The sequence below is a fragment of the Malania oleifera genome, chromosome 13 (assembly GCF_029873635.1).
Source record: "Malania oleifera isolate guangnan ecotype guangnan chromosome 13, ASM2987363v1, whole genome shotgun sequence".
Taxonomy (NCBI): Eukaryota; Viridiplantae; Streptophyta; class Magnoliopsida; order Santalales; family Ximeniaceae; genus Malania; species Malania oleifera.
Window position 1 is genome coordinate 52803397 of NC_080429.1, and position 24752 is coordinate 52828148.

General features: G+C 37.0%; 2 protein-coding genes across 4 annotated transcripts in view; one reads left to right on the forward strand and one right to left on the reverse strand.

Annotated features, from left to right (window-relative positions):
• On the reverse strand, window positions 1-20606 carry LOC131146275 (putative pentatricopeptide repeat-containing protein At1g74580). Of its 3 annotated transcripts, XM_058095750.1 has the most exons (3): window positions 16780-19899; window positions 16613-16691; window positions 1-590 (listed from the first exon to the last, which is right to left on the reverse strand). In XM_058095750.1, the coding sequence occupies exon 1, from the start codon at window positions 19258-19260 to the stop codon at window positions 16978-16980; it is 2283 nt and encodes a 760-aa protein (XP_057951733.1). In that variant the 5' UTR covers window positions 19261-19899; the 3' UTR covers window positions 1-590; window positions 16613-16691; window positions 16780-16977. The 3 variants fall into 3 exon arrangements, 2 of the variants coding, with proteins under 2 accessions (XP_057951733.1, XP_057951734.1); XR_009134289.1 differs by lacking the exon at window positions 16613-16691 and having other exon boundaries at window positions 19706-19879; XM_058095751.1 differs by lacking the exon at window positions 16613-16691 and having other exon boundaries at window positions 16780-20606.
• Window positions 19784-24752, forward strand: part of LOC131146276 (uncharacterized) — a 14848-nt gene continuing 9879 nt past the window's right edge. The window contains exon 1 of the mRNA XM_058095752.1: window positions 19784-20282. Within this exon, the coding sequence (XP_057951735.1) occupies window positions 19989-20282 (294 nt within the window). The 5' untranslated portion in view covers window positions 19784-19988. The remainder of the gene's footprint in view (window positions 20283-24752) is intronic.

The window sequence follows — 24752 nt, forward strand, 5'->3', positions numbered from 1 at the left end:
GACACATAAAGGGAGCACTACTTTTTTTTTTTTTTCTTTTGATCAGTAAGGGTAAATCTGTACTGACCAAAATGAATATGTACAGGATACACCGAGCATACCCAGGCGAAGGGGAACCAACTCCCCATCCAACATACATCGTAAGAAGCAACTTACATCAAAAGTCTTGATCAAGGCCGAATCACAAAGCTAAAAAGGGAAACACTAATTTTTGAACGGGTAAAACGTGGTGGGGCAATCACACCAATTTCTCTTGAAAATATAGTTGGGAATTTGGATCTATGCAAACTTGGACAAAACATAATATAAAATCACCTAGCCCTTCTATGCAATCTATGCTCCCACACAACTTGCGTAACTTGTATGCATGTCCTTTGTAAGCACCATGAACTTGCTTTTAGATGTACAAAATCCAACATCACCTCTATATAGCAAAAATAAAAGCCTCAAATTGCAAACTATATGCCTTTGCCCCTGACATCTGGTCCTTAATTAAAAATCATGAATGAAAGATGATCCCTTGAAGAATTAGAGGGCAGTATTAACATCCGGATGTATGCCTCTTCTTCTACCATGCTTGAGATATTTTCCTACAAAAATACAAATCAAGAAATTATTAGAACCTAGCCTGAAATCTTTAGCACAAAGTAGGAGAAATGCAGAATATAGTGTGAATACGATGTGTGAAGCAGCAATACAATGTGTGAAGGTTTACGTGCAATCCCAAATTAGATATGGTTTTAAAATTTTCTAATAAATGACCAAAAAATAAATAAATAAAAAAAAAACCCAGCTCAGTAATGGTTATAAAATTTTCAAATAAATGATCGAATAAAAAATTAATAAAAAAAATAATTTTCTATTTGTCTAAAATGTTTTGAGGGAACTTAAAGTCAATATCCCCTCAATGATCTGGTTGGAAAGAAGGCTTCTGTTTATATTGAACCAACTCAATACAAGTCATCAAGTAATGAAGCTCTTTCTTAAGCGGCCTCTGGCACACCAAAATGAGAGGATATAAGAGATTTCAGTATACAAGCACCAATAACAACCTCTAGAATTCCAAGTAGTTCACAATTGAAAAGAACACACCAAGCAGCTTTACTGTCGGACACAATCAGTGAATCAATTTAATCCAATAAGGATCAAAGCATCATATATCCAGTTCTTCTGTATAATTATAAAAAAATTACAAATCTCTGGCTGACACCCTCAACTCCAATTTGTGTAATTGTTAATTGTCATCAGTCAACAATTGTCCTCACATTTTTTTTCCCTGATAGCAAAAGAATTTTTTCAAGAAATAGAAGAGAGAAAATACAACCTAAGAGGGGAGAAGAAATCCTCAAGGCAGGAAGGACAAAAAACAAGAAAAAGGAAACAGAACAAAACTTGACGAGCTCTACTTAAGAAAACCCTTCCCATCGTAGTTGATAGAGCTATATATGCAATTTTGCTAGTTCATGCTGTTCTTTTAGCACCATCCAAGCAAACTTCACTCCTTCCAGGATCAGCATGCCACAGTCCCATCTTATCCATCAATTTATGAGCTCTGACATACTTCTTACTACTCTCCACAGGGGTGGGTAAAATTCCATCCATACAATGACTTATGGGTGCTCATGGGTCTGGTTGAGTCGGGCTAGGCCTAAAATTTCAGCCGATCCAATCTTGTTAGTTTGACAAGAGGTCAATCCTAAGTCGAACATTGAGAATGCGGTTTGGGTCTGGTTGAATATTGGGTGATTTGGTTAGGATTGACAGTTTAACTTGTTTTAAGGCAAAGTAGAAAAGAAAAAAAAAATACATACAAAGGAATGAGTGAGAATTTTTGCTGAATATACATACAAAAAATATACTATTTAAACTATTGTCTTTCAAGTTAAATATATTAAATTAATTGACCTCTTAATAAAAAAAAAAAAAACAACAATAATATCTAATAGTATGACTAACACATAAAGTACTATACAATTGTCAATTTTACATTGATAATACAATATAAAGAAGGTTCCAAAACTAATCAAAAAAATATTATGCCTATTTTTTAGTGCGCATACCATTAACAATATTTTTGTCATCCAAAAGGACTAAAACAACATATTTGTAATAAGTACAATAAAAATAAAATTAAAAACATAAAAATTAGAACATTCCAAAATGCAGGTGTCCATCTCATAGTCCATCTTATGCATTTTTTATAAGTTTTTGAGTAATAATACACATGTATACACACACACACACACACACACACACACAAAGAGGTGGTGCAGGTTGGGTTAGGTGGATTTGATACTAAACCCACAAACCGGACCATATGATTGGGTTATGCAAAATGAAAAACTGTCAAACTCATAAACCATTTGAAACTGATTTTTTGGGTTGATTTGGTTTGGGTTGGGTGGGATAGTTAAGTTGTTGGACACCCCTATAATGATTACTCACTGCCAAGTTTTCACCCAAACCCCCTTCCTAAAAGTAAATACATCCGCTGACCCTTCATGCAGAGGAGTGATACATGACAGTAAGAGAAACACAGAGAGGGAGAATTACAGGAGAAATATTAAGAGAAGAGAAGAAGATGGGCGAATGTGGGAGGGAACAGGAAAAAAGAGGGAAAGAGCAGAAACACAAAGAAAAAGCAGAACAGAAAATCAGAGACAGAGCAAAGTATAACAGTGAGAAAGAGAAAGGAGAAAGAGGAAAGGAACAAGAAGAAGAAAGGAGGAAGAAGAGGGAGAAGAGAAGAAACCAAACTGCAATTTTGACTTCAAATATGAAAATTGTCTAATACAATACAAAGGAAGTACTTACACCCAAGGTCTTAGATTTCGATTTCGACTCAAATTTTGAAGCTCCAAAAGTACAGAAATTTCCATGGAAATTTCGATTTCGTTTTGAAAAAATAATGGAAATAAGTAGTAAAACATGAAATTCTTTTATAAAGCTTTAGAAATGATTAATAGACAGAATAGTGTAAGTTTTAGGACTAATATATTACAAGTAAATACATCTAAGTTGTGTATAAGGTGGAGAAGTTGTAATATAATATGTGCATCAAACATATTTGTAAGATAATGTCCACTAAACATATTTAGTAAATCAGTTAATACAAATGAAATTCATAAATCAGTTAAATAATATTTATTATATAGTTCAAGGGTAGCATCAAGGTTCTACAACCATGGGAGAGATTAGAAGAAATAGAAGAGATGAAGGAAGGGAAAGAGAGGAGATACCAAGGGGAAACTCACGTTCAATTCTAATTCAAATTCTTTTAACGGAGATAATTCAGGCAATTAGGCTGTAAATAATGCTGATTAGGCTGTAAGTAATGCTGAAAATCTGGCAGCATTTAAGTGCTGAAAATCAGGCAACAACTATGTTAATCTCTTCTATATAATGAAAGTAAACCTGATGGAAAGGGTATTCAGACCAAAATTAACATGGTATTAGAGCCCCTATTTTGATTCCGTCGTTTTGGTCTTAATCAGTGGGTGCGATTCTCATCGCTATTTTTTTTCTCTCTCTTAGTTTCAGCAAGTTCTTTCTTGCTTTCATGGGCATCGGCCTTCTCTGTGGTGTCCACTTTGGTGGTTTTGAGTTTTGTTTGGGACTGCCGGAATTTTTTTTTAGTTGCGCACACTGTCCTTTGTTGTGGGCTACTCATCTCTGTATTTTTCTCGTGATGACTGCACATCTTTGTGGCTGTCGGCAGTTTTTGTGGTGGTCAATAGCTTCGACTCCTCCTGGTGTGATCGACGAAGGCGTTGTGTTTCTTCCTCTGCTGTGTTGTTTTTCACATAGGGCAGGTATTTCGAGTTAGGCTTCCGTGTTTGATCTGGGATTTTTATTTCTGCTGGGCTTTTGTAATTTGGTTGTGTTTGTGGACCTCTTATTATTTGGATTTGGACCTGATTTGAGTTAAGCTTTTCATTTATTTGGTTGACTGCTTAGGCTTATTTTTTTTTAGTGCCTTTCATCATGTCTATTGAAAAGACTATTGTTTGATTTATTGGAAGGAATTTCTCTACGTGGGAATTCCAATTTAAAATGTTCTTGAAAGGGAACAAATTATCAGATCATATTGATAGTTCTGCTCAAGTTCCCACTGATGAAAAGGAATTTGCACAATGGAAGGTCAAGGATGCTAAGGTGATCTCTTGGCTGTTGGGGGTGATTGAGTCTCACCTTGTGACTAATCTTCATTGTTTTACAACAACTCAAGCTATGTGGGATTATCTCCACCGTATTTACCACCAAGATCATAGTTCTCGGAAGTTCCAATTGGAGTTGGAAATTAGCAATGACAGTCAAGGTAATTTACCTATTGAACAATTTTATTCTGGTTTTATTAATCTTTGGAGTGAGTATTCTGCTATTGTTCGTGCTAAGGTTCCCCCTACGACACTTGTGGCTCTTCAAGCGGTTCATGCTGAGAGTCAACGTGATCAGTTTTTGATGAAACTTCAACCTAAATTTGAGCCTGGTCGAGCCAGTTTATTGAACCATAATATGGTTCCTTCTTTGGATATTTGTTTGGGAGATTTATTGCATGAAGAACAATGGTTATCCACTCATATGGGTATGACTTATGAGAAGGTATTTTCTGAGGCTGTGAATGTAGCATATGTAGCACAAGGGAGAGGGAGGAACAAGTTGTAGTGTTTCAGTTGCAAGGAATTTGGTCATATTGCTCGTGGTTGTCCTAAGAAAGTTTGTAACTATTGCAAGAAAGAAGGCCATATCATCAAAGATTGTCGAGTGTGGCCTCAAAATCGCCAATCCCAAGCTTTTTAGGCTGCTGTTCAGTCCTCTTCTTCTTCTTCTGTGCCACCCACTGTAAGCTTTGATTCGTTTGTTCTCACACCAGCAATGTTCCAACAAATGATTGTGTCCGCTTTTACGACCTTAGGCCTGCAAGGCACGACTACTAACTCAACTTCTTGGATTGTTGATTCAGGCGCTTCTAATCATATGACTGATATGACGGGTCTCCATGGTGTTCGTTAGTATAGAGGCACACAAAATATTCAAATTGCTGATGGCAGTACCCTTCCAATTGCTAAAAAAAAAAAGGGAAGCCCGGTGCACAAATGCGGGGTCCGGGGAAGGGGCGGACCACAACGGGTCTATAGTACACAACCTTACCTTGCATTTTTGCAAGAGGCTGTTTCCACGCCTCGAACCCGTGACCTCCAAGTCACATGGCAACAACCTTACCGTTGCGCCTAAGCTCCCCTTCACTCTTCCAATTATTACTATTGGTAATTTAGGCTCTTCATTTCGCAATGTTTTTGTCCTGGATTGTCTACCAATTTGATTTCTGTTGGACAATTCATAGATAATAACTATGATGTTCATTTTTCTTGTGGTGGTCATCTTGTGTAGGATTAGGTGTTGGGGATGGTGATCGCGAAGGGGCCTAAAGTGGGACGTTTATTCCCTTTACAATTTTCTATTCCTAATGTTGTTTCTCTTGCTTGTATGGCTACTGCCAATAATAATGAAGTCTGACATAAGAAATTGGGTCATCCTAATTTTGTTGTCTTGGCTCATCTTTTGAAACATGGTTTTTTGGGCAATAAAGATTCCTTTTCTTCTTGTCCTATATCTTTTGATTGTGCAACTTGTTGTCTTGGTAAAAGTAAACTTTACCTTTTCCTGTGCATGGTAGTCGTGCTTCTAATTGCTTTGATACTGTGCATACTAATTGTGACGTTTATTGATGATTATAGTCGATTCACTTGGATTTATTTTCTACGCTCTAAAGCTGACGTGTTTTCTGTCTTTCAAAAATTTGTTGCGTTTGTCGAGACACAGTTTAATACTTGTATCAAAACTTTAAGCTCCGACTCAGGGGGGGAGTACATGTCTCATTCTTTTTAGAATTTTCTTCAGCTCAGAATTTTCTTCAGCAAAAGGGGATCATTTCCCAGTATTCTTGTCCTTATACCCCTCAACAAAATGGAGTCACTAAGCGTAAGAATCGTCATCTCTTAGATGTCGTTCGTACTTTGTTGATTGATTCTTTTGTACCTTCTAAGTTCTAGGTAGAAGCTTTATCTACTAATGTCTATTTGATCAATCATTTGTCTACTGCCACCTAAATTATGATTCTCTCTATTTTCAAATATTTGGCATATCTCCTAAGTATCAATCCTTTCATACTTTTGGGTGTGTTTTTTTTGTTCATCTACCACTTGTTGAGCATCACAAGCTTGTTGCCCAGTCTATCACTTGTGCTTTATGGGATATAGTCCTACTCAGAAAGGATTTGTTTGTTATGATGCTCATGCAAACAAATTCCAGATCTCCCCCCGAAATGTGATTTTCTTCGAAAATCAATATTTCTTTCAGTCTCAGGTTATTTCTGATGCCCCCATTACTCTTCTTCCCGCTTTTGATGATGTGTCTTATGCTATTGAGCGATTTAAACTTGGTGTGGTGTATCATCGACGTCCTCCTCCTTCTTCAATGCCCCTTCCAGACATTGATCTGTCATATGATTTCGCGGTTCCTCGATGCTCCACCTGGGTTACACATCCACCAGATAGGTATGGTTTTCCTCATACCTCGCTTACTGCCACTCTCGACATTATTTCTTTTCCTCACTCATATACCCAGGCAGCCACCCAAGCATGTTGGCAGCAGGCCATGCAAGAAGAAATCCAAGATCTTCAAGATAATCACACTTGGGATCTTGTGACTTGTCCCTCTAGCGTCAAACCTATAGGTTGTAAATGGGTGTACTCAGTCAAGTTTCGGTCTTATGGGTCATTGGGTAGATATAAGGCCCGTCTCGTGGCTTCATGGGAACTGGCACGAGTATGGTATTGATTATGAAGAGACCTTTGCACCTGTTGCCAAAATGACTACTGTGCCAATTATCTCGGCACTGGCTGTGTCAAAGGGGTGGTCTCTCCAGTAGATGGATGTGAAGAATGCTTTTTTACATGGGGATTTGAAGGAAGAAATCTATGTCTCCACCTCCCGTCATGTTTGCTACACCTTCCTCAGAGGTTTGTCGGCTATGCCGATCCTTGCATGGACTGAAACAAGCACCGCTTGCATGGTTTGATAAATTTCGCTCTACCCCTGCTTGCTTTTCATTTTACTCAGAGTCAGTTTGATTCCTCTCTTTTTCTTCGCAAGACTTCTGGAGGAATTGTATTGCTTCTAGTATATGTTGATGACATTGTAATTGCTGGCTTTGATATTGAGTTAATTCAACAATTACAACAACATCTCAAGGCCTTTTTTCACATGAAAGATCTTGGTCTCCTACAGGCCTTGAGGTGCAACTTACTCCGCCTGGTATGTTGTTACACTAGCACAAATACATGCAGGAAGTGATTTCATTGGCTGGTCTCCAATTGGGTAATTCTGTTCTTACTCCCTTGAAGGTAAATCTTAAGCTTCGTCAAGAGGAAGGCGAGCATGGTTTTAAATAAAGGTCACGACCATTACGTAACACTGTTACGTAATGATTTTTTGGATTACCGATACTGTTACACACCGCGAAATCGGTAGGAAGCAAAATCACAGCCGTAGCAGCCGTTACGGACTGCAATCATTACGTAAAGGCCACTATGGCTATTGCATAACCGCTGTAGGACTGTTACACCAAAAAATTATTTTATTTTTTACTTTTTCTTCTCACTTTTTCCCTCTCTTTCATATATCATTCTCAATATACCTAGTGCAAGAGGGGGAAAAGATTATAAAGAGGATGACATTGATACAAAATTTACTATTTCTTTAAATACTCACAATAGATGCATTAATTAACAATTTGAAAATACTAACTTGTTAGGAAAATATTTTATTTTAATAATATTAGTAATGTGATATTTATGTTCTATATATTTCAACTTCAACCTTCTTTCTTTTCTAGCTATTTTATATTTGTATTATTTGTATGTCTTATGTGTCTAATAGATTAATGGAGTGTATAATGTATTTTGTTTTATTAAGTAATTTAGCACACATAAGAATTTACCATAGATAAGAACAATGAGAAGTATAAATACACACACACACACACACATGTAATTTTTCTATCAATGGCGGTTTAAAACAAATCTAAACTTGTTGCCCTTACCAAATAACTTAGTTACTCGAACTAAAGGATCCAAAATACACTAAAACTCTTTCTAAGAAGGGCTAAAAGTTTAAAACATGCAAGTACGCTAATATGCACAAGGTTGTGCGTGCTTCAAAAAAATTCACGGCCGTTACACCCACTTCCCGTCATGTAACATCCGCTACTCCTGCTTCCCGTTACACCCGTTACCGTTACGTTACGCTACCTGCTACCGCAATTTAAAACCATGAAGGCGAGCTTCTCTCAAATCCATCCTTGTATCGGCAGCTTGTTGGGAGTTTGAACTACTTACAATTACTCGTCCTAATATTTCTTTTCCTGTGTAGCAAGTCAATCAATTTATGCAGGCTCCCCAACATCTTCATTTAGCTGCTGTCCACCGCATTATCTGATATCTGAAGGGCACCTCTACACGCGGGTTGTTCTTTCCTAAGGAATCTTCCTTACAGTTGGTGAGGTATAGTAATGCTGATTGGGCCGGATGTGCGGATACTCGTCGTTCTGTTACTGGCTGGTGCATGTTCTTAGGCAATGCACTCATTTCTTGGAAGAGTAAGAAGCAAGACAGAGTTTCGAAGTCCTCCACTGAGTCTGAGTATCATGCTATGTCTTCCGCATGCTTTGAGATCACATGGCTTTGTGGGTTATTGGGTGAACTTGGTTTTTCTCAGCTTCATTCCACTCCTCTTCATGCTAATAATACCAGTGCTATTCAGATTGCTGCTAATCCTATCTTCCATGAGCGTACGAAACATAACGAAGTCGATTGCCATTCCATATGTGAATCCTTCGACAAACGAGTGATTACTCTTCCTCACATTTCCACCAAACGTCAAACTGCAGACATATTCACTAAAGCTTTTTCTCGGCAACGACATCAGTTCTTGGTTGACAAATTGATGCTTCTTTATTCACCAACATCAATTTGAGGGGGGAGGTTAACGGAGATAATTCAGGCAATTATGCTGTAAATAATGGCCTGTAAACAATGCTGATTAGGTTGTAAATAATGCTGAAAATCTGGCAGCATTTAAGTGCTAAAAATCAGGCAATTAGGCTGTAAATAATGCTGAAAATCTGGCAGCATTTAAGTGCTAAAAATCAGGCAACAACTATGTAAATCTCTTCTATATAATGAAAGTAAACCTGAAGCAAAGGGTATTAAGACCAAAATTAACAAATTCAACAATAACTGCCTACAATATGGCTTTCACGCACTATTTATAAGAATGGCTCTTTACATGAAATTACATATAAACCCCTAAAACAACATGAATTACAAACAAACCCCCTCCATTACACAAATATTAGAAAGAATCCCAAAATACACATAATCCTATGCTAATTAATACTAAACACAATAAACTACTAACTAAATTCAGCAATTCCTTGACCCAACTCTTAATTTTTTTCCAGCAAGGATCTTCTTATGGTCTTGCTTCTTGTCCTACATCAACTCTCCCCCCAGTTAGAAAAAATTCAGCCTTGAATTAATGTTGGAGGATCAAAAGTAAGAAGCAAACTTGGACTCTTTGAAAGCCAGTGCTTGAATTAGATGAGAAACCACGTTTTATTGACAGCACCACAGATTAGAGTTGAGAATTAGCATCAATGAATATATTAGGAATGACAAACTCAATGATAGGAATGTTTAAAACACTTTGGATGTCTTCAACACATGCATTTCCTCGCTTGTAGTGTTTTAAAGTTGAGTAAATTTGATTGATTCTTTGTCTTGGTTGATTGGTAGAGCAGATTTCTAAATGATTTTCTTCCCTTTACAGTGGAAGACATACATGTTCTCAAGCCCTTGAGTCACACCCAAGTCATCCAAGCAAGGAGAACCAAGGTGTACATGACCAATTTTCATAGGTAGGATATTGCGCCCACCCGTTTGGATAGGAACGAATCATCTTTCACTAAAATGTATAGTAGAGTTATCAACCCAAGATAACGCATAAGGATCTGGGTGAGGTTCCGGATGAAGCTGCATTCGAGTGATCCCATTTATGGAAACAACATTCATTGGACATCTTCCATTAATGATGATTTTGCAAACCTTTTCTCCACATTTGAGGAAGATGTTGAAAGGCCTAAAATTGTGCCCAAAGTTTGGCGAATTGCATTCATTTTTCCCATAATTTGTCATCAGGATGCTGAATTTATACATACATTCATTTATGTATACACACACACACACACACTGCATCTTTATATCACAAACAGCTCTTTAACACAATTTCCCCTCAATTCTCTATCTAATCATTCAAAACCGTAAACTTGACTCCCAATTTTCTAGAACTATCTTCAATTCACCTTAGATCTTGAGTGTCATGCTGAAATGAAACAAAGTCACCTTGAAAATTCACAAAATGCAGCAGTAGAACCTGGTCTTTAGTGCTGGCAGGGTTAATTTCTCACTTCTCCTATCAAATTATCACACTTGCTTGCAAAATATCATCTGGAACCAAAATAGCATGCTGCAAATCAAAATCTCAGGAGAAAACACCAATTTCTCATGGCTAGAATCAATTTCTCGTGATTCTGGAAGGAGGAGAAGACTCTGGCGGATTCCCACTCGCAAGTTGTGGGTGCGTGGGGCACATGAGTCACCTGTGGCAAGACTCTGGCGATGAATCTTGGTTCAAGGGGAGATCAGGGAATGAGGAGTTCAATGGTGTTGGTAGTGTGATGAAAAAAACACATAAGGTTAGGATTTTCGAAGAGCCGACAACTGGAGATGTTTGGCTTGCACATGGGAGTTCCTCCAGTGGTCAGATGGCGATGAAAGTTTGAGGGAGAGGGTTTCAGGCAGTTCTGTTTTCAATAAGATGGGTAGTGTTGCAGAAAGGGGTCTGGAAGGTGGTGTTTTGAAAATGGAGACAGGACTGGAATTTTGAATTTGTTTTCAGAACTGCTTTTTCAGGTTTTTTTTTTTTTTTTTGGTTTGAATACCGAAAACCTTCAAAGCAGGGAACCAGGAATTAGAGTCAGCGAGTAAGAATAAAAGAAGAGAAATAGAGAGAGAAGGAGAACAAAAGGAAGAAAGAATAAAGGAGAAGGGAAGAGACCTGCAGAGGAAGAAATAAGAAATCAGAAATCAGAAATCAGAGAGAATAATTAATAGAGAAACTGAGAAGGCAAAAAGGAGAAGAAGAATTAAGAAGGTAAAAAACTGCTGCAAGTAGAAACGACAGCAATTGGAGAACAGACCATTAAGAGAATAAGAAGAACCGAGAGTAAGAAAGAGAATTAGAAACAGACCAGAGAAGAAGAGAAGGAGAAGAGGAGAGGGGGAAGAAGGATAAAAGAGGAGAAGAGTGAGGGAGAATGGGTAGATTGAAATGGAAGAATGGAGATGCTGAGTTCTGATAACAAATGATGCAGGGGTAGCATCAAGGTTCTGCAGCCGTGAGAGAGATTAGAAGAAATAGAAGAGAGGAAAAAAGGGGAAGAGAGAGGTGATACCAGGGGAAAACTCATGTTCAATTCCAATTCAAATTCAAACTTCGAACAATATGACTTTCACGCACTATTTATAAGAAACCAACTTCACATGAATTACACGTATACCCCTAAAACAACATGAACTACAAACAAACCTTTACATTACTCAAATGTTACAAAGAACCCTGAAATACACATAATCTTCTACTAATTAATACTAAGCGTACAATAAACTAACTAAATTCAACAATTCCTTGACCCAACTCTTCTTAATAATTTTCTAGTAAGGATCATCCCAAGGTCTTGCTTCTTGTCCCACATCATTAAGATTTTAGGTAAAGTGTCATTCTAACATGGCATTAGAGGCTAGAGCAGGTCGCCAGGAGGTCCTAGGTTCTAGTCTTGTTTCCTATGTTTATTGCTTGTTCTTCAAGAATTATCTTATTCCCTATAATGTCTCTTGTTTTTTTAGATAACAAAATCTTCATTAATGCAAGAAAAGAAAAAAATTTACAAGAAAAAGAGGACCCTCCGCAGCAAAATCAAAGGAAAAAAGAAACAAAGTGCTTACACCAATGCTGCCATCCAACCCCCTTTGGATGTCTGACAGCAAGATACCCTTAAAATCCCAAAAGAATAGCCCAAAATGCAGCAAATAATCACCTTCCTTGCCACAGATCATGCAGGTGTCAGGATTGAGAGTCTTATAAGCTTCCCAATCTGAAGCAAGTCATTTGTATTAAACCTGTTGAGAGCAGTCCATATGAAAGCTCAAATCTTAAAAGGAGCAGCAGCCTTCCACACTATTTCATTGAGATGAAAAGGACTGGGAATAATAGGCTTGGTCAAATGAACAATAAAAGACTTTGAAGAGAATGAACCTGAAGAGTCTCCAATCCAAAGCCTACTATCCCCTCTAGTTTTGGGAATGAATGAATTCAGAATGCTCAACAGGCAAGTAAGCTCCTCTCTCTCTCTCTCTCTCTTTCTCTCTCTCATTGAGACTCCTAAATAAATGGAAGTCCCAAGAAACAAGACCCCTCTCAGAACAATGAATTCAGAAATAGGTGCATCATGCACAGATGAAAGTCAATACAATCAAGGCACAAGGTATTCCAATGAAGTCTCACCCACCCAAATATTTTTACAAAAATGAACCCTATCCCCAGCACCAACAGAAAAACGAATGAGATGAAAGAAACCAGAAATCTGAGAGATAAATTTCTAAGGGCATGCAAGAGAACCAATTCCACTCCCTTAGTATCCCACCCATTCCTATGAATACAATACTTTTTATAACTTTATGCCTCCATGACCATTTGCCTATTAAAGAAATGTTTTTAGAAACCAAACAACTGACACACAGGGTTTTTCTTTCCATGCACTGTCAGGATGAATGTGTGCGGGGAAGGGGGGGGGGGGGTGGGGGTGTAAGACTTCATATACATTGTTGGCCCACAACCTAACAGCTTAAGCTTTTAGGTAAAGTGGTAATCTAATAGATATTAACAAATTTTTCATTCTAAACCAAAAGATGGTTTGAGATTTACCTTATTGTCTTTGGTCCATCCCACCATTCAGCCATACAGACTACAAGCCCACCCCAACCCCCCCCCCCCCAACTGTCAAATTCCATTGCATTCAAAAATAAAGATGAAGGTAAAATAGCCAATCTGTGAATTCTCTCTTGGAAAAGTTATCATTGAAACAAGGGATACCTGAAGACAAGACATGGAAGCCTATGTATCATTTCCCCAATTCATATTTCTTGAAGTTCTAAGTAGTATTTCCAATATGGAATTTTCTTCTTTTTCGCCAGCTCTACCAGCGCCAGCAAGGAAAACCCTAGCCAAATGCACAAAATTCTTTCACAATCACCATCACCATCTCTTTCTGATCCACCAAAAACAAACCCCAAAAACCTTTTTCCTTTCCAAGCAAGCCCTAACTCCAAAAATTTGTCATCCTTCATTGTGTGAATCACCATAAAGTACCTCCTGCCAATACGAACACTTCAAAATCCTCCATTCAACCTTCCAAAAGTCGACAAAAACCCATCAAAAGATCACTTTGCAGCACCTGAAGACGGCCTCACCCAACTATTACAAGACAGATTGTGTTCGAGAACAAAAGAGATGTACCTTCTGATCTATAAATTATGAGGATAATCACCAGCTGCAGAGGGAAAGAGAGGTATAATATGGGTAATCTGTACACCATAAAACATTAATAGATTGTGTGTGTACAAAGAGGAATACGTGCCAAAAACCAATGGTACCTGTGCAACTTAATGACTACTAATCTCATTCATGATGATACTCCTAGTCAATTAAATCATCTTGTTAAAGTCTGTCCCCTTTGCATGGTGGACGCAGAATCGGTTGAGCAAATCCTTCTTCACTGTGCTTGGACAACAAATCTCTGGAATATGGTCTGTCTCTAATATGACAAAGGTGGGTTATCTCTAACTCTGTGGGAAGGGAACTCTGGGCCTGGAAAGGAATTCAAGCCACAAAGGTGAAGAGAAAGGCTTCGTCTCTCATTCCCCTTGCAATTTTCTGGTGTGTTTGGAAAGAGAGGAATTGGTGAGTGTTTAAAAATTCATCCTCTACAATCCAAATCAGCAGAGAACATTGGTTTACTGCAGTTAATAGCTGGCATGGTAGGACTATTATTAATGATTTTGACGTACTCTTTGATTTGTGTGATACCCTTCTGGGTGCTTGATTCAGTGTACCATGGGCTGGCATCCCCTTGATGTCTGCCTCTTCTTCATGGTTCCTTATAAAAAAAATAAAAATAAAAATCTTCTTCAAGTGTTATCAGATAAAGTAGGTTTCCAATGAACTGGGGGTATGTTTGTAAAGCATGGCATTTGAATGGAGTGTTCTCATGAAAAAATACGAGCAAGCGCTCTTGCAGCCTCTTCCCCTATGAAAAAAGTGGTAGATGAACTATGTTGTCAGGGAGCCCAACCACTAAATGGGTATGTATTAATTTTAATTAACAACAAAGGTTATGAAGGGAAATAACTAGAATAATCAAAACTAGAAAAAATAAAAGAGGAAAAAAAATAAGGAAAAGCAGGAAAACATGATTTGGTTCTCCAGCTAAAAATAACTCCTTTTCAGTCGATAAAGATTTGTTATAAATTTATCCCCAAGTTAGGGGTACTTAGACATCAGAAGGCCTCATACTGAGGGTGTCATTTCAATCATCATTAACAAATGCCTTTCAGTTCACAAAGAATACCAAATTTTCTTCTTTTTCTATTGCACTGCAAGCTAGGAACAGCTACAAGAACAAACCAAACAAGTTTTTACGGGGACAAGAGGATTTGAAAAGACTTCAATGGAGTCACCAAAACTATGGTTATTATCTGTTACTAAAGCAATAATGTAAGAGCAACTATGAAATAATCCTGAGGCAGCAGTAAATGCTAAGTAGACATCTGGCACTTGTCTGATACATGAACTCGCTGCTTTCCACAAAAGCTATCAAAACACTTGCAAATGATATAAGGCAAGAAACCATTTTATTCTTGAATATATTTTATATATATAGGCAATATTAGTAATTATTTTCCTTGCAAATTCAAAATAATAACCTCTTCTGCTTATTTTCTTTACCAATTTTTAAATTTAATATTATATATTGAAAGCAGTGAAGAATCATAAAAGTAGCAAAGATGCATAACATTTTTTTAACTAAATTGCTCTTATAAAGAAAAGCCCATGACCCACCCTCACAAATGTTACTTATGTCATATTCTGTTTTTGATGTAGAGACTAGCTCTAAATAATAAATTTTCAGTCAATTTTAGTGGGGGCTGGCTTATTAATAGTTTATATTGGTTGTACAAACTTAAACTAAAAAATACTATTTTTTACACATAGCATGAGGTACATGGATTGTGAGGGAAAGGTACCTAAAAGCAAAAATTCAGATTGTAATCTGGACATTTAGGGCTTGTTTGGACTGACCAGTAAAAAGAACTTACCTGGTGTACAATCAAACAGTAAATTTTTTCTCAGTAATTGAAAGTAATCTATTTTAACCAAAAAAATCATTTTTACCACTCAGCTTCAGGTTTGTTTAGAATGACTTAGAAAAATGGCTATGAGATGTTTTACTCAAATTTCTCAACCAAGCAATTTTTTCTTCTTTCAAAAATTAAAAAAAAAAAATCTTTACTTGAGTCATAAATCATCAAGTCATTCCAAACACACCCTTTAATCATCACTGATGGTCAAAAAGGTTCCTCCAGCTGGTTTTGGCATCATTTAAATTTCATCATTTTATTTTTTCCTTTCTTTTTTTTTTTGTTAAGACATAATCAAAAGTTCCATGCATGCTTAAAGGCATAAAACAGTCATTTGGGAATTGTTTGAGCAAATGTACATTCCCCACTTTTTTTGAACAAAAACAAAATAGGTAAACTCTCTTTTGAAATCTCTGGATTAATGAAACTACGCCAAGCAGGATACTTAATGCATTAGCTACAGCATTGCCCGGCTTGATACGCACGGTGCCTAGTATTTTATTGTTTACAGCTAGGACTACTGGGGTATCTAATCCCATTTGCTCTCCTGCCCAGCAGAGTGCTTTCGCCGTTGGATTTCAAAAATTTGTTGCCAAGATACATCAATATGACAGATCCACAGCCAAAAGGCTCGAACCTATTTTTCCCTTCATATTGAACTAGAAAAGCAGCTCTGAACCTTGGATTATACAGCTAATCTGGTTATAATCAAATCATAAACAGGACCGATATCTTGGGGCTGGCTGACCAGGTGTAGAAGTTTATCAATTTCTACAATCAAAGTCCTTAAAACAAGGGCAAACAAAGCCTTAATTTTCAGATTTTGGATTATGTCTAGTTGCTTCAAAAGTGGAATTCATGGGAGTTTGTGAAGTTGACACCAAGCCGTGGAAGTGGCTAATGAGTGACCAAGAGGTCACATGCAATCTATGTGCTTAACGAAGACCTTTCAGATAATTCAAGATAAAAAAGTGAGTCCTTAATATTTAAATTGTGATTCTCAAAGTTAAAGATACCTCAATGCCTCCGCTCGACAAAAGTAAGTCATTTGGTTAGCTGAATCACAGAAGTAACTCTGCTTAAACCTTGAAAAACCTAATAAACACTAGATCAGATTTTCTGAGCACAGTATGGAGAGCATTTGTTTTTTACAGCTAATGAACAAATTGAGATAGATGGTTACCATGAAATTCTGCAGTAACTTTTTCTTTTTCAGAAGCTGCCAAAAGCCAACTTTTTAAAAGTTTGAAATTTCTTTCATTTGTCTCTCTGATGCAGATTAAGGGGCATGGTTTTCTCTCTCCAATAATGATATTGATCTATCAATACCTAGAGGCCTCCTCCTGAAATCATTAGAGCACCTTCTTGCAAAATTTTTCTTTCACCTTCTTGCAAATTTTTTCTTTAGTAGCTTCTTATCTCTAATACCATCATACAGGAGTTCATAAGCATAATAAGTTATATGACTCTTCTTTAACATGTCCTCCACAACAATCTTGGGTGCTACTACCACCTTTTTATCAGCCTCAAAAATCATGTTAACAGATTCAGGGACAATATTGTTTTGTACCATAAGGTGGATGATACCAACTGCCTCATTAACTCTTTGGTCAAAGCAAAGACAGTTTATTACACGTCCAAATGTTGAGAGTGAGGGAATGAACCCCTTTTCGATCTTTTCTAAAAGAAAACTGTACCCAGAATTGCCGCTTCCTGTTTTGCAAAAACCATCAATCATGACACGGTAAGAGTAACTGTCTGGGGAACAGCCCCGGTCTCCCATCTCACTGAAAAGCTTTGCAGCCATATTCATAATTAGTTTCTCAGAAAATGCATTGATCATGATATTGTATGTTGCTGTGGTATGTGAAAACTTATATTGCCATTCCATTCTTCTAAATAGCTGGTATGCTCCATCCAAATCTCCATTCTTGCAAAACCCATCTATCAATGTGCCAAAGCTAACAACATCTGGAGTCACACCCTTATTTTCCATTTCTTCCAGTAATTCTAAAGCTTCTTTTATTTTTCGAGCTTTGCAGAGACTTTCTATGAATATATTGTACGTGATAATGTTAGGAACACACCCTTTCTCCACTGCTGCTTTAAATGTTTCCATTACATCTTCAGGCCTTGCAGCCTTGCAGAGGCCATTCAGGATTGTGTTATACGTGATTACATCAGGTTTAACACCATGGTTCCACATCCTATCAACAATCTCAATTGCATTGTCCAACTTCAATTGTTTACAATAACCATCAATCAATGTATTAAAGGTAAAAATATCAGGAAGGTACCCTTTGGATATAGCATCACCAATGAGATTATTGGCATCAGATACACAACCCATCTTGCACAACCCATTAATAACTAAATTATAAGTCCATATATTGGGACTACAACCATTTTCTGACATATCATTCATCAGCTTCAAAGCTTGCAAAATAAGTCCCTGCTGACACAGCCCTTTGATTAATGTGTTATAAAGAACAATACCAGGTTTGAGTCCTTTTCCCAGTGCCTTATGATATACAGCCATGGCACGGTCTATTTCACCATCCTGGTTTAGCCCATTAATCAGGGAGCAATATGTGAATTCATCAGGCACGAACCCCTTGAAAGCTGCATTATTGAGAATTTTGTCTGCATTTTGTATCATACCCATTTTGCAATATCCGTCAATGATTGTATTGTAGGTAAAAGCATCAGGCTCAAAACCTTCATTGACCATTTTATGCAAATAGCGCTCAGCTTCTGCAACATTATGATTCTTACACAAGCCACAGATTATTGTATTATAAGTGACAACATCTGGAGTTAGGCTTTCCCTTGTTACATTCTCCAACAAAATTACAGCATCATGAAGCATGCCCTTTTGGCAAAACCCCTGGATAAAGATATTATATGTAAATAAATTTGGAGACACTCCCCTCTTGAAAACCTTGTTGAAAAGCTTTTCACCCTCTCTGACTTCCCCCTTCTTACAAATTTTGTGTCCAAGCTTGTTAAATGTGGCTATATTAGGACAAATACCTAGCCTAAGCATCTTCTCAAACAGTACATATGCTTCAACTTGACAGTTTTCTTCATAAAACCCACCTATCACAGTACAGTATGCAACTGCATTACACTCACACCCTTGGGAAGGCATGTTATTAAGAAGCCTCAGAGCAGCATGGGGCCTCCTTGTCCTACAAAATGATTTTATCCTTATCGTGAAGGTACACACATCAGGAACAATCCGTTTATCTTTCAGTCTCATATACACTCTGTGGGCTTGATCAAAATACCCATATTCCACCAATAAATTCATAATTGCATTATATGATTGAACTGACGGTTCACAGTTGTAAAAATCCATCCTCTCAAACACATTAACAGCTTCTTGAACCTTTCCTTTCCTCCCATAGTTTCTCATGGCTCCAATATACACTCCTTCAAGTAAACTACTATTGAAAATCATCCTCATCTCCGACAGCATGCGCTCCATGGCGTCAAACTCCCCATGAAATCCAAGCTTCTCAATCATGCATTTATAGGTTAACAAGGTATGCTTGAACCCATCTTCCTTCTTCACTGAGTTGAATATTTCAAGCGCCTTGAGAGGATCATTTCGATATTTTACAACAGCAGCAACATGTTTAGGAAGCAGTGTAGGTCTCATTCCTATACTATAAACAAATAATTAACTGCTATAACAAAATTAATAATTTAACTCATCAAACCACAAAAAACCCAGATAAAGAAAAAGCTGTTCCGGCCTTCTCTTTCCACATTCTTCAAGCTACATTTGAACAATAAACTCAAAATCCTATAACCAAAAATAGAACCCACAAAATCGAAACATTCAAATACAACTCACAACTGAAATCCAAAGCAAAATTCCCCCTCAAAAACTTCATTAAAGAAAAGGCAGTTCTGATCTTTTTTGTCCATCTTCAACCAACAGTTGTACAATATGCCGAAATCCTAGAACCATTAATAGAACCCACAAAATTGAACCATTCAAATACAACTCCAACAGCTGAAATCGAAAGCAAATCCCCTAGTAACAACCTCAAGCCGTACAGGGAGTTCTTTTACAGCAGAGGAGAGAGAAAAATAATTACCGGGGACGCACGAAATCCATATCGTTGCAAGCCATTGCCTGGAAGAAATGGAATATTGCTGCAAGGATATGGGCTACTGATGGGGGAATTGCTGCGAAGAGGATTGGCTCCTCTGTGCAGTGAGCCCAGTCCGGTGGAAGTCTTCCTGTGGTAGAAGAGATAAGACACAGGGCCAATGCTTTGACGGGTTCTGTGAACATTTATTGAGAACCGTTCGATTATCATACGATTCTCATCTCATTTTCTCGGGGCCCACCAGCTCGTGATCTTATGGTGACGTGGCATGATCTCAACGGTACGGTGTTTCAGAACATCATGGATATATATCGGCAAACCAGTCCCGTCTGTCGAAGAATGTAAAAGACGAAAAACCAAGCTCTACGCGTTCATTCAGTCTGTCCCGAGGGCCGAGAGAGAGGGCGGGAGAATGGGGTCGCCGGGAGAATGGCTGGAGAAGGCGTTGGTGGATCTTTGCAAGAGAATGGAAACTGGTCTGGCTCTCGACAGTGATATGATCTCGGGTTTAGTCTCTTACTGCGAACTCGCTTCTCCCCTCGATGCTAAAGAGTATCTCGATGTAACCTCTCTCTCTCTCTCTCGTTTGGGTTTATATTTGGGTTCGATAATTGTGTTGAAGTATCTCTTTTCTTGTTCCCCTTTCCAATTTGTACCCTTCTCTTTGTTGGCAAAACGAGACATTATCCTGGCTATGCAAATCTTGAAACTGTGATATGAATTTAATCCGCTATGCGATTAATTAATACAGAATTCAATCCCGCCATGTTCATGTGTAGTAACTTTTGTCTTTGGCTGGGCAATGAGTATACATTGAATTATAGGTATGATGAACTTTGAAAAGTTGAAAGGCTTGTTAACCAAAGAAAATATGGCTGATTAGTGTATGGCTCCCTTGAATGCCCAAAGTGTTGATACTGACCTATTGTGATTAGAAAATGTCATACCTAGCATGACTTGTGTCACCTTTACATGTTAAGAGCAAACCCTAGAACAAATGGAACAGTAAAGTGCATTACGAAACAAAGAAAGGCAACAAACAGAGACAAAGACAAGGGGGTCTAGTAGAGGCCTCGGTCCCCAGATACAAACAGTTCCCGTAAATTTTTTTTGAAGAATATGTTTTTAGCAATATATGAATGCATGTAATCTGGGGGCGACCCTTGCCCCAATGGTTAGGGTGGTACATCCAAAAGGTTGGAGGTTTGACCCACAGAAACAATCTCTCAATCATGTCTGACCCGAACCTTCAATGGTGTGGGAGCCTTATGCACGAGGTGTTTATTTTTTAGAGTATGTTGAATATTTTTAACATTACATATGTAGGTTTGACTTGTAGAATGGATTTGAGTGGGAATGGAAATGTCAATATATATGACTTTGCAGTAGTGTTAAAAAAAAGTGGCATTGTTTTATGACAAATAACCATGCAAAATTTGTACTATTCAAATCAATATGAAATTAAAAAACTCTCAAATCTCGCTGTGGGAATGTCTAATCCCATTGTATTCTCTGTTGATTGGCATAAATGATAAAACTAACTTTTGTAGTCATTTACTTGAGACAATATTACTGTTTTATTATTTTCTTTTGTAAACTACTATACACCTATGCTATAGGTCTTCCATTCCCATCTTATTTCATTTTAAGAGCCAAAGATAATGTATATGTATATATACTAGTCAATATGTCACATGCATTGTACAATATTGCAATTAGATAGTTTTTACTATAATTCAGATGTATATTGAAATAATAATACATTGTCATAATTAAATTTATAAATTAAAATATGAATATTTCAAAGTTACATAAAAAAGATACAAAATATGGAATACTACTACAATACAGGACACATAGAGGGACATAACAAATCTTAAAATGTAAAATATGATACAGCTCGAACAAGTTTGATTAACATCATGCACTGATATATTCAAATATATTACCTATTGCAGATATTAAATTTAGTATTTACAAAACATGGCAAATATAAAATTCAAATAAATAAACATGCATATTCTTCTTTCTTTTTTATTGTGCAAAAAATCTCAATATGTGACTACTTCCTTTGGAAATGTAATTAGGTTTATTATAGTTTTTCAAAAACCAAAAGTTGCATCACTCTTCTTTTATAATTATGATTTTTTTTATGAGCAAAATAAAACAAAATGAAATTGCAATGTATGACTCTTATGTCTTAAACATATCTTAAACTTTTTTTGAAAAATTCCAAGGAATGCCATAGAGGTGTTGAAGTAGACAATAAAAATATATACTTAAAATTATTGGCATATTTAAAGTGTCATATGTGTATCAAAAAGTATTTCAAACAATGTCAATATTATAGATAAGACACACACAAGACTCTTGTAGAAGTGCATGAGCTACATAGTTATGTTTAATAACTAAAATGTGATATTTATATGTAGGGGTGCACAAAAATTATCGAAAAACCGAAAACCGGACCAAAATCATAAACAGTTCGGTTTTTCGGTTTCAGTTTCAGTTTTCGGTTTACAAAAATAAAAAAATTCGGTTTCGGTGTCGGTTTCGGTTTTTGTGTAGAACCGAACCGAAAAAACCGAAAAACCGAATAATATAAGATATATATATATATATATATATAGGGTTTTAAGTTTTAAGTTTTAACTTTTTTATTATTTATTTTCACTTTTCACAATTTAACTTTTCAATCAATTTTAGCTGCCTTTGGGCTTCACCCTTCCTAGTTCCCAAAGGCCAAATCCCATTCCCAAGTTTCCCCTCCCGCCTCCTCCTCTTCTTTCTTCCACAAGCCTCGGTAGTCGGTTCCTCACTTCCTCTACTCTGTTCGACTGTTCCTCACGAGTCATCTCTCTACACTCTACAGTCTACACTCTGTTCGGCCGTGCTAGCGACCAGCGTGCCTCCCGCCTCCGCCTCCTCCTCCTCCTTCCTCATTTTTCTTCCTCTCTTCTCAACTCTCTGTGATTCAGTTCCGTCGTGCGTCCGTCGTCACTCCGGCCAAGACTCACTCGTCTAGCTCTGCCTCCCTCTTGGCTCCCGTGGTCCCGTCCGGCCGTCCCTAGTCTTCACTCCGGGCCATCCCTCGTCTGGCTCTGCCTCACTTTCAGAGTTCAGAGCTGAGAAATAAAGGTTATTTTTTTTGTAAAAAAAATCGGTTTAAAACCGAAAAACCGCAACCGAACCGCCACATTCTCGGTTTTCAATTGGAGCATATTTTCGGTTCGGTTTCGGTTTCGGTTTCGGTTCGAAAATCCCAAAACCAACAAATTTGGTTCGGTTTTGGCCAAAACCGAACCGCACCGAACCGTGTACAGCCCTATTTATATGTATGATATTGAAATTATATTTTAAAAATTTAAAATTTAAAACAATTAAATATTTCTTCACCTCAATCTAGAAAAAGAAATTTTAATTCTTATTTCATAAAAAATGTAATGTTTATCTATTGATAGTCTATATACAATCAAATAATAGTACGACAAAGATCAAAATTGCACAAACACTCGTGCCCTAGCCATAAATACACCCAATACGGAGAATGAAAACTATCAAAGGTTACAAACATTATACTATATATATACAACAACAACAAGCCTTAAGTCTCACTAGGTGGGGTCGGCTACATTAATTCTTTTCCTCCAATATATCCAATCAAGAGCATTTTATTTTACTAGATTAGGGGCTATTAAATCCTTCCTCACTACCTCATTCCAAGTTATTTTAGGTCTACTATGGTTTTAAATTGTAGTAGTGGGTAGCGTAATGTAATGGTAACGGGTATAACAAGAAGCGGGAGTAGCGGATATTACATAACGGGAAGTGGGTGTAACGGCCATGAATTTTTTTCAAGCACGCACAACCTTGTGCATATTAGTGTATTTGCATGTTTTAAGCTTTCAACCCTTCTTAAAGAGTTTCAGTATATTTTGGATCCTTTAGTTAAATTTGTTTGGCAAGGGCAAGAAGTTTCCATTTGTTTTAAACCGCCATTGACAGAAAAATTATGTGTGTGTATTTATACTCCTCATTGTTCTTATGCGTGATAAATTCTTATGTGTGCTAACTTAATTAATAAAATAAAATACATTATACACTCCATAAATCTATTAGGCACATAAAACATACGAATAATACAAGGATACAATAACTAGAAAAGAAAGAAAGTAGAAGTTGAATAATATAGAACATGAATATCAAATTTCTAATATTATCAAAATAAAATATTTTCCTAACAAGTTAGGAAAATAAAATACATTGTTACTTAATGCATTTTTTTTGTGAGTATTTATAATCTTTTCCCCTTCTCGCCCCATAGTATTTTGAGAATGATTAATGAAAGTGGGGGAAAAAATAGAAGTGAGAAGAAAAAGTAAAAAATAAAATAAAATTTTTTGGGTGTAACAACCCTGTAGCGGTTACGTAATAGCCATAGCGGCCTTTGTGTAACGGTTGTGGCCCGTAATGGCCGCTATGGCCGTGATTTTTCTTCCCACCAATTTCGCTGTGTGTAACGGTATTGAGAACCCAAAAAACTGTTATGTAAAGCCATTACGTAACCGTCGCAACCATTATTTAAAACCATGAGATCTAGCCTTGCCCATTTTCATGTCAAAAACAATAACCAACTCACTCATCCTCATAGGTGTTTTACTAGGCTTACGTTTCAAATGTCAAAACCATCTAAGTCACCCCTCCCTTATCTTATCTTCGATTGATGCTAAGCCTAAATTATTGTGTATATTCATTCCTTAGTTTATCTTTTAGTATTATACCACTCATCTACCTTAATATTCACATTTCATCAACTTTTACTTTTTGTACATGTTCCTTAGTTGCCTTACATTCTGAACTATAAAGTATAACCAACCTTATAGTCATCTTATAAAACTTTTCTTTAATTTTAAGGGTATTCTATGATCACACAACACACCTAAAGCACTCTTTCATTTTACCCAACTTGCTTTAATTCTATGTGTTACATCTTCTTCAATTTCCTCTTCTGCTTGCATAATAGATCCAAGAT

Excerpts from the sequence above, each read along its gene's own strand:
- LOC131146275 (XM_058095751.1), bottom strand. The coding sequence starts at position 19,260 with ATGAGACCTACACTGCTTCCTAAACATGTTGCTGCTGTTGTAAAATAT.